Consider the following 16,138-nt stretch of genomic DNA (forward strand, 5'->3'; position numbering starts at 1 on the left):
CTGAAATATTTTCATATACATACTATTTTTATTTCACTTTATGGGCCCTGATGAGTTGAAATGAACAATGAATACTTTCTGTAAATTTTCAATCAAAAATGAAAAAAAGATTTTGCAAAAGTGGTAAAGTGTTCCCCTGTGCATAGCACCACGCCATGAAGGATTGCTGCAATCCAAAAAAAGAAAAAAAACATCCAGTGGACATGGGAGTAAGAACGAATCCACTTGGAAAATGACTATAGGTATTTCTTGAAAAAGCGAAAATATGCTGAATATGACCGAAAATCTATCAAAATATGCTTTATCACGTAGAAATGGCCAAATATGCCAAAATATGCCCTTAAAAAGCACCTTAGTTCAATTAGTTTCTTCACAATATGAATTTCTATACATTTAGGGAACACATCACCCTTACCAAAAAAATATGCTAAGTCATAAAAATCCTAGGCCTAATGATTACAGTATTTTTATTACGAAGGAAATATAATACTTTAAAGCAATGGAATTTCTTATTTCTTTCTTTTTGTAATAAATATACCAAATTACTTTTCAATTTGTAGCAGAAATGAAAAAAAATTGAGAGGTAAAAGGAACATTAATAATAGAAACAAAAATTCAGGCAGACAGTTGTCAAACTAAACTGCAACGCAAAGACTGCTAATATTTACTTCTGGGAAAGATATTTTTCTGGTATTGTCCCACATATATTTTCCAGAAGCTTTAAAAATATTTCTGCAGAATGAAACTTTCCATGTTGACAGTATTTTTAATTCACTTGTTTTTTGGTTAATAGTTTGGATAGTAGCTAAAATTGTATTTCATGGAATAAGTAGTGCTTTCCTACAAATATAAGGAGAAATATTGGTTGATCAGTTCATCTGAGTGCAAACGATAGTATTAGTGTGCATTGGTTCTTATCTAAATGAATGTCAATTCAATTCATAAGAACGATTTATTTATTTACATTTTACTTGGGATTACGGCTAAGCAGTTTTTCCCATATCTATTCATAAGAACGAGACAAAGTCCACATTATTGACTTCTTCTTCTTCTTCTTCTTTATTTTATGGCTCACACCGCATTTGCAGTTTCTAGCCAAAGTTGCTGAGTTCAGGTTCTATTGTTAATATCTATGTTCCAAACTGTTGTTGAATATCATTCACTTTCTTCGAAACACATTATTGACTCCTTTATATAAGCATGTCTTCTGATTCATTTCATACTTATTCACTGAGTTGCATTATGATCACATTACCTCCCCGATGGCGCAGTGGTAGCGCCGTCGCCTTGTAAACAATGGGTCCCGGGTTCGATACCAGGTGGAGGAACATAGTGGTTCGGATCCCAACTTAAACTGTAGGTCTAGTCCCGATTAGCCTTGCCGTAAATAAAGTGGACCTGAAACACCAAGTCAACCAACCAACCAATCATTATGGTCACATAACCTGAGTATTCCTATATTCTTTAATCATTATTTTACATGATGTTGCAAATAGTCTATGGCTAGAGTACTTACAGAAGACGATGAGTAAAAACAGAACGGAGCAGAATCCAGCCACAACTTGAAACATGAAGAACAGGTCGTGTCCAATGTCATCCAAATTATCGTGGTTTTTCACTATCACTGGAGGCACAAGGAAGCCGATTGCAATTCCAAGCTGCAATGCAAGAATGGAATTATTATTATTATAAAACGGTAAAGGCATCTTCCCTGTGCATTGCACCTTGGCATGAATAGACATAGCGGAGTGCCCAACACATTCTTCATCTCGCCCACAGTGGAGGTGATGTGATCAGCATCACGCTCCGGCCGTCTATTTCCTCCAGGTTAGCCCCCATGTACCCATTTATTCACGGACATATGCAGGGGAATTGATAGGACTACAACCCCTCTGAAATTTTGAGACAATCAAAATTTTCAAATGATAGCAGTAAGGAACTCTGGAAGAAACCGAAGTGGTGAATCCAGACCCCCTTGGATGACCCCCAATTACTATTTTCGTCTTTGAACAACTTGTAAGACGAAGGTTAAATGGTAATTACAAAATAATTTATTGTGCATATTGAGAGAGTTAGAGATAGATAAATTAAGAGAAAAAGCATGCAACAACAACAAACTGACTGGGACACAAACATTATCCATTGTTTTCTAGGCGTATTTTCGATTGAAACCTCAATAAATATATATCAAGACAAGACTAATTGTTGTTGTAACAAAAAACTCTCCCCCTCGGAAATTTTTTGTTGGGATGTATCTTGGATAAGATTGTTGATGGGGGGAAATTCGCTCCCTCCCCCCAGAATTTCACACCCTGCTCCAATACTTTTATTAGCTGGAGTTAATACATACTATGAGTAATCTATTCCTGAAGTCCTCCCCAGTACTTCCGTTACAGCCTGTGTATACATACACACTATAGGGATGGCCAAAGAAATACGGATTCGGAAAAATTACTATCCGGATTTCAGAGGCAATACGGATTTCGGAGGAAAACCGCACTTCGGAGGGATGTTTGACCGAAAAAAAGAACGGCTGTAGCTTTACAATGCTGCTGCAACAAAAAATATCCCATTGCTTTTCATTTACCCAACTACCCTTTCTTAGTTTGGAATTAACTGCAAACATATTCAGTAGGCTTGTCTACGTGCTATTGAACTTAGTATTATTTAAAATAAGTGATAGCCAGGATGGATCGAATTCGAAATTCGAATTCCCTTCTAAATCTGAATTCCCTCCGAAATCCAGATTCTCCATTTTTACTGTCCGGATTCCGGATTTTAAAAAATACGGATTTCGCCATCCCTAATACACACATGAACAGCAACGAAACGTGGTGTCGGTGTTTATGAAATAAAATAAATATATACGTTGACTATTTATTCGAATACTTGTAAAAGGTACATTATTACCTTTATATTCAACCTAGTCTATGTCCTTATAAGTACAATATTTAAAAGATTAAATGGATCGTGATCTACGAGTACGTGCAAAGTTTTCGAAACAAATCATTTGGATTTTGTTTTTAATATTATGGAAATTTTCCTCAAAGCCATAGAAAATTTTGTTGGTCACGCCACCATGCCGCCCCTGCGTACTCTTGCGAACGTTTGACCTTTTGAATACCAGAGTTTGTTGAACTTGCTCCTTCGTTTAAAGCAAAACATGAATTCACGGCAAGTGTTCCTGCAACCGTCTGTCGCCTAATTTGAATGCATCGCCAATCCCTTCCTGACTCACCCACAGTGTCACAAGGTTTTCGACGCGAGGACCAACCAGTCAGTCGACATTCACGATTTATGACACCATTATCCGACAGCGGGGGGTTGCATGACCCACATTCGAATGGAGCAGTGTTTCTGGTTACGCAAAACGCAACCTTCGAAACAGTTTCCTGGTTTAAGTGCAACTAGAAACACACGTTGGCTGGATCTTAGTGGTAACGTCGTCGCCTATCCCACTTTAAACTGTAGGTCCAGTCCCGATTAGCCTTTCTGCACATAAAGCTGACTTAATAACAAACTCAGTCTAAACTAATTGTTCGTGAATTATTATACAGAGTAACGCAATAGACACGAGTAGTTTTACAACCGTTGAGCTGGATGTGCTTTCTTTACACCCACTTTAGACGAGAGCATTTTCCTTAGCATTTTTCTAAACATTTATGCCATGACCAAAATGTTACCGTGTAAAGTGAGAAATCTCATGGCACTTCCGATGCCATGGCATATTTCATGGCATTTCTCAAGGATAGAATCGGCTCTATTTCCGTAGCATTTTTCGTAGCATAAGCAATCAGAAGCGACCTCTAGGTCACGAGTGCAGCTGTAATGGCGGTTGCGTGAGATGTAAACAATGTATCACTTCACATTTTTAAAAGCCGATAACTATTCAACCGAGAGGAATAACGTTTCGTATAAAACATTATTAGATACAAAACAATGGCGCTGATTAAATACACACTTCATAACGTATGCAGTACAGGTATGGAAGAATATTTTAGTTGTTTCAATTGTAAACACCGTGCACTCACCACAGATGGTGTAACTCGATGTTCCTTTCGTGCTGTATATACAGCGTTATTCAAATAGAGAGGTACAAAAGTAATGTTAATTTTTTTTAAGTGAAAAGAGAAAGCAATTCTGATGGGAAAGAAGAAAGGAAGGTTGTAAACTTATAGCCTGTGGTTGTAGTTGACGTGAAATCCGCTAGAGGCGCTACTTGTTGTTGATAGCTAAAATGGCAACAACGAAGGTAGAGCAAGCATATTGCGTAATGGAATTTGCACGAACATGGGCAGTTGTTACAGTTCAGAGCAGGGACGGCGACAGGGGTGGGCACGGGTGGGCAAGCGCCCAACCAAAAATTCCTGTGCCCACCCGATTGCCCACCCAATCAAATTCAATAAGTACATATACTTGGAGATAGCTATATGAATGTTTCGATATTTTATTTGTGAATATTATCTATGCTAGAAATGTTCACATATTATCAATTAATAAAAAGCCAATTTTGTCATTAGAAAGTGAAAGTAATTACTAGAGCTATTGAAACAAAAACTGTGATCAAATGAATACTTCCATGATTAAAAGCAGCTTGTAGGCTTAGGAGGCTCAAAATTATGCAGGGTATGATCAAGATTAGATCAGAATTTAGGTTGAACTTGAGGACTGCAGATCCGGGCTTCCACATACGTATATAAATCCCGGCCTGGGTATTGTTAAAATAATCTCCAAGTAAACAAATAAAAACATCATCCTAGCGATACTTCCTCCGGCAACACTATTGTTTATTTCGACTTTTTAAATTATTATTAAAAAGTAAAAAGTAAAGTAAAGTGTTCCCCTGTGCATAGCACCACGCCATGAAGGCGTATAGGGGGTGTGGGGGTAACGCCAGAATAATTTAATCACGAAGACTTAGATTGGCAGCCCATGTGACACGAATGGCAGAGGAAAGAATAGTTTACAGGATTCTTGTTGGGAAACCTGATGGTATGAGACCAGTGGGAAGGCCAAGACAAGGTTGGAGGGATAACGTTGAGATGGACCTAAAAGAAATCGGCAAGGATGGGAAAGATTGGATTGATCTTGCCCCGAATAGGGACAGATTGAAGGCTTGTGTTGCTGCAGCCATAAACCTTTGGGTTTAAGTATGCTAGAGAGTATAATATAGTTTGAATTAGCTCTGCATTGAAATTCCAAAAGTGTCCCTTTTCTTATTTTATTACAATTTTTATATACCTGTTATCTTCAAATATCAATATGAGTAGTATCGGAACGCGATAAGGCCGGTCGCTATTTAATATTCGCAATTTATTCGCATGTACTTATAACTAATGTGCACGGGTTTTAATTAATTCGCACGTACTTAGAATTTATTTGCATGTACTTAGAATACTTTACATTTATGTATTTGCATGTTTATAACTTTTTATGAATATATATTTATTTATTTTATGAAAAATATGTATATAGAAGGTAATTAGAGGTACTAAATGCTATGCATATGATTTCATATTCATTACTGCAAAGTATGTAATGTATGAAACTATAATAATTAATGTTTATAATATTGAAAATTGGAATTTATGGTTTATGAACCGCTATGAAAGGTGGTAATGGGTGTAGGTACAGGTCCAATTAAGATTTAGGATGGTCCCGGTACTCGAACCAACGATATGTAACGGTAATAATTTTAGTTCACTAAGGAATAATAATAAATGGCATGTAAGACATTGAGCGGAGACGAACTATGTATAACGTGTGAGCTGAGTCTGATGCCAGACAGAAGACTGTGAACTCCGCGCAGGTAGACGAGAAAGGAATTTGGGGAGTGTGCGTTCAAGGTCAAATGACGTCAGAACGCCAGGACAAAGAAGGAACCCGATTGACCAATCAGAGAACGCGTCGGTAGGTTTTCAGAACCGGTTTTTTCAAGGTTAACCAGTACGCAAGAACAGGAGAAAGGTATGCAATGCCGTAGGGCAGGGGAGGGATTCAACCAGACAACAAAGGATGACTGAGAATGCGCAGCAATGGTCAAATCTCTGAAGCTATGCGTCGCTTGTAGAACTGGTTTCCGCCGCCAATTAATATTCCGCTCAGGGTTGCCCTAAGGCACAGGACGCTTTAGCGAGGTTTTTGGATACCCAATTAGATTGGAGCGAGAACTTTACTTTGAACAAGGAGAACGAAGCGTAGGGGTTTTATATCTGTACTAGGAAGAAGGGAGACCTATCAGGGACTGGGCCTACAGTTTTCACTATTTGCTTTTATCACGGGGTATCGAACCTAGGACCCTTTGATTATTGATTTAGGTAGTAAATGTATGTTACTGTGTGCTATTTAACTTCATTTTGAGTTTATTTTTTACCAAACTTTGACTTTATGTCAAACATTTTCACAGCTTATCCTTATTTTTACAAAAATAACACTATTTGTACTATTCAGGCAACATTTTTTATTAAATTTTGAACTCGCAAAGATATTTTTACAACTTTTTAACTTATTATTTTACAACTTTATATTAATTTTTTACCAAAATAACACTATTTGTACTAATCAGCAACATTTTTTATTAAAATTTGGACTCACAAAGACATTTTTTCAACTTTTAACTTATTATTTTACAACTTTATATTAATTTTTTACCAAAATAACACTATTTGTACTAATCAGGCAACATTTTTTTATTAAATTTTGGACTCACAAATACATTTTTTTTTCTACGTTTAACTTATTATTTTACAATTTTATGTTAATTTTTTACCAAAATAACACTATTTGTACTATTCAGGCAACACTTTTATTAAATTTTGGACTCACAAAGACATTTTTTTCAACGTTTAACTTATTATTTTACAACTTTATATTAATTTTTTACCAAAATAACACTATTTGTACTAATCAGCAACATTTTTTATTAAATTTTGGACTCACAAAGACATTTTTTCAACTTTTAACTTATTATTTTACAACTTTATATTAATTTTTTACCAAAATAACACTATTTGTACTAATCAGGCAACATTTTTTATTAAATTTTGGACTCACAAAGACATTTTTTTCTACGTTTAACTTATTATTTTACAACTTTATATTAATTTTTTACCAAAATAACACTATTTGTACTAATCAGGCAACATTTTTTATTAAATTTTGGACTCACAAAGACATTTTTTTCTACGTTTAACTTATTATTTTACAACTTTATATTAATTTTTTACCAAAATAACACTATTTGTACTAATCAGGCAACATTTTTTATTAAATTTTGGACTCACAAAGACATTTTTTTCTACGTTTAACTTATTATTTTACAACTTTATATTAATTTTTTACCAAAATAACACTATTTGTACTAATCAGGCAACATTTTTTATTAAATTTTGGACTCACAAAGACATTTTTTTCTACGTTTAACTTATTATTTTACAACTTTATATTAATTTTTTACCAAAATAACACTATTTGTACTAATCAGGCAACATTTTTTATTAAATTTTGGACTCACAAAGACATTTTTTCAACTTTTAACTTATTATTTTACAACTTTATGTTAATTTTTACCAAAATAACACTATTTGTACTATTCAGGCAACATTTTTTTATTAAATTTTGTATTTACAAAGAGATTTTTTCAACTTTTAATTTATTATTTACAAGTTTATGCCTATTTTTTTACTCAAATAACACAATTCTATCTGTTGAGGAAAGACTTTTAGTTACATTTTCGACACACAAAGTGTGTGTTCTCAACTTGTATCTGTTTATTTCACAAGTTTAGGCTTATTATTACCAAAATAACACAATTCAATCTGTTCAGGAAAGACTTTTAGTCGCATTTTCGACACACAAAGTGTGTGTTCTCAACTTCTATCTGTTTATTTCACAAGTTTAGGCTTATTATTACTCAAATAACACAATTCTATCTGTTGAGGAAAGATTTTTAGTTACATTTTCGACACACAAAGTGTGTGTTCTCAACTTTTATTTGTTTATTTTACAAGTTTAGCCTAATATTTACTCAAATGACACTATTTATATTATTCAGGCACCATTTTTATTACATTTTGGACTCCCAAAGACACACACACACACACACACACACACAGAGAGAGAGAGAGAGAGAGAGAGAGAGAGAGAGAGAGAGAGAGATTTTTTCCAAGTTTACAGGATTATTCTCTAGTTTACTCAAATAACACAATTTAGATGTGTTTTGAATTATATTTTGGATGCAAAAGTATGTTTTGACAAGTTCTACCCTTTTATTTTACAAGTTTAGGCTTATTATTACTCAAATAACACAATTTAATCCAGTCAGGAAGGATTTGTTATTATATTTTGGATGCACAAAGAGAGATTTTCAACTTTTTTATTGATTTTTTGCAGGGTATGTATTAATTTTTATTTATTTTGTTTTGTATCATATATACATTTACAAATTTTTAACTTAGAGTTTAGTATTTATTTAATTTTTTCAAAAACACTAAAAAAAGTACTTTTAGCTAAAATGTAAACCACAGAATATATTATTATTATTATTATTATTATTAGGGTTTACTGATTTCCACTATGCTATTTTTGGTTCTGTATTTCTATATGTATTTATTTAGGGCAGGTTACGCCTGCCACGTAGGAAAGTTTGTTTATTTTAGAGTTTGCTGAGTATTTTGTTACTGCTATACTAGGTAAAAGTTTTCTAAATATACCAGATAGAGCTCTATATACTTGTGTTTTTGCTATTTTGGAGATGATGCGATCAGCACCACTCTCCATCTGCTTTTTATTTTATGTACCCAATATTATTTTGAGGCTTAGTGAATTCTAGAGCCTATTTATGCAGGAGAGAGGACTTGAAAATTTTGATCTCAGACAACCCACAACTATTTGTCAGAGTATTTTAAAGGATATTTTATACTTATTATGTGCCACTAGAATATCAAAGCTTGCTTAATTTTTATGTCTGTAACGCATTTATTGTATTTCTAGCTAAGGCTTACTGGATAAAGTACACGAAATGTTTAACATTTCAACTATTTGCTTTTATACGAGGGCAATTTTTTAGTGTAACGAAAATTATGATGTGTCTATGAGGTCTGAAACCCCTTTACCGAGGGTCCATATTTGGACGCTTACTAATATTGTTTTTTCCCCTTAAATATAACAATTTAACAATATAATTACAATACGAAGTTAACAGACGGCTTAGGGGCCTAGGTCCACTTTCCAAACTTTTTTACTATTCTAGAAGAATTATTTAGCTTTATAGCCCTTTTCAAGGTATTTTTGAAGTATTACTGGCTTCTTTGGGTGCATCAACACTTGGGTTATTTCCATTTGGTTTATTATACGAGGTTTATTTTTTACTCTAAGATCAATATATGTCTCCGAGGACTAAAATACATTTATTGAAGCTAAAAGCTTAGGCTGTAACTAGGGACTTAGCATGTATATCGACAATTTATAGGACAACACGAACCTTACAAAGGATTATAGGTGACGTAGGACCACACGCCAGAGCTTTGTTAATCTGCAAGAAGCAGTTGCAACTAGTGCTATGAGGATATAATGTTAATTTTTCATTGTTTCACAAGGAGGCTATTTTTTACACAACCAATATTTGCTTTTTCAAGTAACTACATGAACCAGAAGCACACATGCCAACACTAACTAGATTTTGATTTATACTATCTCAGGTGCTAAATGTATCAAGAACACTGATTGTACATATTTTTGAGAATCCAACTATATCAGGATTTTTCTATGTAAGTATATTTTTATTGACTGGCTTATTTAACAGATCAAACAGAAAGACGGCAAAATTCACTAAATGTAGGTGATTGCATGAAAATAACTAGATCAAGGGGTGACCAACAGTGAGCTGAATGTATATATAGAGGGTCGCGCTCTATTATTCTCACCTTCGCTGGATTGGCGAAGGAACGCACTTGTGGGCGGTAGAACCTGAACGGGCTCCACCATGGCATCGGAGACTCGAAGCAGATGTTTTGGAGGATGAACCCAAGTAGGGTCATAGGCGCTACGACCAATTTGGTCATTGCTTTTTATATGAGGAACCAATTTGGCCCACTCCCAAAATTAACTTAGATTGCTTATAACTTATGAAATTTGAAGTCTGCACAAGATCCGATGACAAAATCTAAAATTGTAACAACCCTCCCAGGGACTTGAACCCTGGACAGATAGGTTAAAAGCCTAGCGCTATACAAACTAAGCTACCTGCATTTTTAAAAAGTTAGTTATGTTAAGAAATATATTGAAACACCTGAGAACACTCTTGGTCTGGTTCGACAGAGAAGGAGACAACATTTCCAAATTTTTACAGACTGGGTGTATTTTTCCACTATAGAGGCCTTCACTATATGTAATTCGAAACGCTAAAGTTCAGCTAGCTTCCAAAATTGAGGTAAAAATTGTGTTTGGCGAGATTAACAAGTTACAATTATATCCAGTTACGGACAAATAAAGCTAAAAGTCTCAGATTTGCTGTACTAGCCAAGTTTTAGTAACATTTTCTTCACTTTAGTACAAATATCAAAGAAATAGGTATATTTTATTCATAATTTGACAAAATGTACTAGTATTTAATTCACAAAGTTAGGTAAAAAACAGTATTTTTTAAAAATATTGTTACTGCCTTCAAATTTTATGTTATTTAGCCACTAACAACTGGTTTACACTGCTTGGCATTCTTTAAATAGGAAAAGAAGAAATTATTTGTTTAGTATTTTTACTACTTTATATTTATTTAAGAAAACAATTCTACACTTTAACTTAATTTTAACAAATTGTTACTAATTTATATATCAAAGTTATGTTATCTAGAGTGCATAAAGGCGTATAAAGTTAATATTTGTACTTATCAGTTCAACTAACAATTATATTTTACACACAAAAGATACAGTTAAATTACTTGAATCAGAGAATAATATTTTACAGTAATTGATTCATTCAGCACTAGTCAGTACTTTTATGCATCAGAAAGTTTTCTTAATTTTCTATTACGCATGCTATTTTGGGCTATTCTTAAAATGTATTTCTAGGGCAAACTGGTTTAATTTTCTGCTTATAATGCAAAGTTGACAGTTTTCGCACAATGCATTGTACATTTGTTATACTCTCTACGTACAATCCAAATATTATGCTTATTTAATGTATAACTAACTAACTCTCTACCCTTCTTAAACCCGAAGTTTCATGGCTGCAGCAACACATGCCTTTCATCTGTCCCTGTCCTGAGCAAGATCTATATACTCCTTTCCTTCCCCACCAATTTCCTTTAGGTCCATCTCTACATTATCCCTCCATCTTTGTTTTGGTCTTTCTATTGGTCTTTTACCATCAGGTTTCCCAACAAGAATCCTGTATACTCTTCTTTCCTCTCCCATTCGTACCACATGATCTACACACCTAAGTCTTCTTGATTTAATCATTCTAATAATATCTGGACATGAATACAAATTATGTACTTCTAAATTATGTAACCTTCTTCACTCATTTGTCTCCTCATCTGTTTTAGGCCCAAATATTTTCCTAAGGATCTTATTTTCAAATAGTCTCAATTTATGTTCCTTTTTCAATCTAAGGGACCAGGTTTATTTACTGTATTTAACTTTTATTTTCTGTAATTAACAAAAATTAAAAGCTTATACTGTAGTTATTATATCTTTTTCTATCAGCTTATTTTGAAATTAATATTATTAGTTATAGTCTTTGATTTATAACTATATTGCTTTTTTATCAATTTATCTAAGAGTACACGCAGACAAACACATGTGTACACACGTTTATGTAAATAGATATGCCTTTTTTCAATATTTTAGTATGAAGATTGCACTTTAGCTATTTAAGCAAGGGTAGGAAAGGTAGGATTTCTGAGAATTTGTTGCAGGATTTTGTTGTCCAAGTATAGATGAGAACTGAGCTGGGAGACTGTTTTGAACATTTTCATGATAGTTTGCATGTGAACTGTATGCAAATTGAGCACTATTGACTGTGCATGCTTCTAAGTTTTGCTGTTATTTTACATCAAGTCTGTGAGACTGTAGTCAGTTTTCCCTTTTCAAGTAGTTTTTATTGATTGTATTTGTATATGTTTTGGGGACTTAGCAGTTTTATGTTATGAGGCAGTTTGTTGTAGAATATTTTTACCGGATTGTTTTGAGATATTGAGTGTCTGCTGTTTTACTTGTAATTATTTTCCTTCTTGTGTTGTGTATTTGACTATATTTTGTCCAAGTTCGTAGTATTTAGAATAATTGTTATTGACTTGTAGATGTAGGGAGTAATAATCCTTTGCAAGATGCTCTATACTTTAGTCTGAACATTATTCTTAGTGTTCACTTTTGAAGCCTTAGTATTCTGGTAGTATTATTAATGTAGAGGTAAATTAGGCTGAAATGTAGGCATTTTTCTGATACATTATACTTACTTAGTTGTTTCAGCAGGTAGAAGTTGCATGATGGTTTACTGCTGATGATGTTAATTTGCTCTGCTTATGTACTACGTATGATGTAGCTTACTTGAGTAATTGGAATTTTCTACTGAAAAAAGGATTGCTTGTCTATTTTATTCCTATGTTGTTGAGTTTGTCCATAAGCAAGCCATGTTTTTACTCTATCCTATGCCTTGGAAGAATCTAGATATATTGTGTTGGCAGTTTTATGTTTCTCTAAGGTTTCAGCTATGTAGTTTTTTAAACTGTGCTATGGGTGTGACTATTGATTTCTCTTTCTGGATGCCATGTTGGTTTCTGTGTATTCCTCTTGCTGCTTGAATTTGACTTAGGTTGTTTGCTTTTTTTCTTAGATCTTTATTTGTTTATTTGAAAAAACTTTGAAAAATTGATGTTTAATTACTTTAATTTTACATTAACTAACAAATTTTACATTAACAACAAAATAATTTGCCCTAGTATAAAAACTTCTACTAACAAAAATATACTATTATAACTTTTGATTTTAGAAAATTGTATTTTTAAAATTTTAACTTTGAAAAATTGAATTTTAACACACTTTGACTTTAACAATGTACTTTGATTTTTTATGTAAAAAAATATTAAAAAATAAAAAATACTGAACAAATAAACAAATAAAGATCTAAGAAAAAAAGCAAGCAACCTAAGTCAAAGTCAAGCAGCAAGAGGAATACACAGAAACCAACATGGGATCCAGAAAGAGAAATCAATAGTCACACCCATAGCACAGTTTAAAAAGCTACATAGCTGAAACCTTAGAGAAACATAAAACTGCAAACACAATATATCTAGATTCTTCCAAGGCATAGGATAGAATAAAATCATGGCTTGCTTATGGACAAACTGAACAACATAGGAATAAAATAGACAAGCAATCCTTTTTTCAGTAGAAAATTCCAATTACTCAAGTAAGCTACATCATACGTAGTACATAAGAAGAGCAAATTAACATCATCAGCAGTAAACCATCATGCAACTTCTACCTGCTGAAACAACTAAGTGAGTATAATTTATCAGAAAAATGCCTACATTTTAGCCTAATTTACCTCTACATTAATAATACTACCAGAATACTAAAGCTTCAAAAGTGAACACTAAGAATAATGTTCAGACTAAAGTATAGGGCATCTTGCAAAGGTTTATTACTCCCTACATCTACAAGTCAATAACAATTATTCTAAATACTACGAAGTTGGACAAAATATAGTCAAATACACAACACAAGAAGGAAAATAATTACAAGTAAAACAGCAGACACTCAATATCTCAAAACAATCCGGTAAAAATATTCTACACCAAACTGCCTCATAACATAAAACTGCTAAGTCCCCAAAACATATACAAATACAATCAATAAAAACTACTTGAAAAGGGAAAAACTGTCTACAGTCTCACAGACTTGATGTAAAATAACAGCAAAACTTAGAAGCATGCACAGTCAATAGTGCTGAATTTGCATACAGTTCACATGCAAACTCTCATGAAAAGGTTCAAAGCAGTCTCCCAGCTCCGTTCTCATCTATACTTGGACAACAAAATCCTGCAACAAATTCTCAGAAATCCTACATTTCCTACCCTTGCTTAAATAGCTAAAGTGCAATCTTCATACTAAAATATTGAAAAAAGGCATATCTATTTACATAAAAGTGTGTACACATGTGTTTGTCTGCATGTACTCTTAGTTAAATTGATAAAAAAAAGCAATATTGTTATAAATCAATTCAAAATAAGCTGATAGAAAAAGATATAATAACTACAGTATAAGCTAGAAACATAAATTGAGAGTATTTGAAAATAAGATCCTTAGGAAAATATTTGGGCCTAAAACAGACGACAAGGCAGATGAGTGGAGAAGGTTACATAATTTGGAAGTACATAATTTGTATTCATGTCCAGATATTATTAGAATAATTAAATCAAAAAGACTTAGATGTGTAGATCATGTGGTACGAATGGGAGAGGAAAGAAGAGTATACAGGATTCTTGTTGGGAAACCTGATGGTAAAAGACCAATAGAAAGACCAAAACAAAGATGGAGGGATAATGTAGAGATGGACCTAAAGGAAATTGGTGGGGAAGGAAAGGAGTATATAGATCTTGCTCAGGACAGGGACAGATGAAAGGCATGTGTTGCTGCAGCCATGAAACTTCGGGTTTAAGAAGGGTAGAGAGTTAGTTAGTTATACATTAAATAAGCATAATATTTGGATTGTACGTAGAGAGTATAACAAATGTACAATGCATTGTGCGAAAACTGTCAACTTTGCATTATAAGCAGAAAATTAAACCAGTTTGCCCTAGAAATACATTTTAAGAATAGCCCAAAATAGCATGCGTAATAGAAAATTAAGAAAACTTTCTGATGCATAAAAGTACTGACTAGTGCTGAATGAATCAATTACTGTAAAATATTATTCTCTGATTCAAGTAATTTAACTGTATCTTTTGTGTGTAAAATATAATTGTTAGTTGAACTGATAAGTACAAATATTAACTTTATACGCCTTTATGCACTCTAGATAACATAACTTTGATATATAAATTAGTAACAATTTGTTAAAATTAAGTTAAAGTGTAGAATTGTTTTCTTAAATAAATATAAAGTAGTAAAAATACTAAACAAATAATTTCTTCTTTTCCTATTTAAAGAATGCCAAGCAGTGTAAACCAGTTGTTAGTGGCTAAATAACATAAAATTTGAAGGCAGTAACAATATTTTTAAAAAATACTGTTTTTTACCTAACTTTGTGAATTAAATACTAGTACATTTTGTCAAATTATGAATAAAATATACCTATTTCTTTGATATTTGTACTAAAGTGAAGAAAATGTTACTAAAACTTGGCTAGTACAGCAAATCTGAGACTTTTAGCTTTATTTGTCCGTAACTGGATATAATTGTAACTTGTTAATCTCGCCAAACACAATTTTTACCTCAATTTTGGAAGCTAGCTGAACTTTAGCGTTTCGAATTACATATAGTGAAGGCCTCTATAGTGGAAAAATACACCCAGTCTGTAAAAATTTGGAAATGTTGTCTCCTTCTCTGTCGAACCAGACCAAGAGTGTTCTCAGGTGTTTCAATATATTTCTTAACATAACTAACTTTTTAAAAATGCAGGTAGCTTAGTTTGTATAGCGCTAGGCTTTTAACCTATCTGTCCAGGGTTCAAGTCCCTGGGAGGGTTGTTACAATTTTAGATTTTGTCATCGGATCTTGTGCAGACTTCAAATTTCATAAGTTATAAGCAATCTAAGTTAATTTTGGGAGTGGGCCAAATTGGTTCCTCATATAAAAAGCAATGACCAAATTGGTCGTAGCGCCTATGACCCTACTTGGGTTCATCCTCCAAAACATCTGCTTCGAGTCTCCGATGCCATGGTGGAGCCCGTTCAGGTTCTACCGCCCACAAGTGCGTTCCTTCGCCAATCCAGCGAAGGTGAGAATAATAGAGCGCGACCCTCTATATATACATTCAGCTCACTGTTGGTCACCCCTTGATCTAGTTATTTTCATGCAATCACCTACATTTAGTGAATTTTGCCGTCTTTCTGTTTGATCTGTTAAATAAGCCAGTCAATAAAAATATACTTACATAGAAAAATCCTGATATAGTTGGATTCTCAAAAATATGTACA

General features: G+C 33.3%; 1 protein-coding gene across 1 annotated transcript in view; it reads right to left on the bottom strand.

The window, feature by feature from the left end:
• Positions 1 to 16,138, bottom strand: part of HisT (Histamine transporter) — a 134,159-nt gene that overhangs the window by 37,954 nt on the left and 80,067 nt on the right. The window contains exon 5 of the mRNA XM_083139385.1: positions 1,517 to 1,658. Within this exon, the coding sequence (XP_082995511.1) occupies positions 1,517 to 1,658 (142 nt within the window). The remainder of the gene's footprint in view (positions 1 to 1,516; positions 1,659 to 16,138) is intronic.

Source organism: Lepisma saccharinum, chromosome 17 (genome assembly GCF_977018435.1).
Source record: "Lepisma saccharinum chromosome 17, izLepSacc3.1, whole genome shotgun sequence".
Taxonomy (NCBI): domain Eukaryota; kingdom Metazoa; phylum Arthropoda; class Insecta; order Zygentoma; family Lepismatidae; genus Lepisma; species Lepisma saccharinum.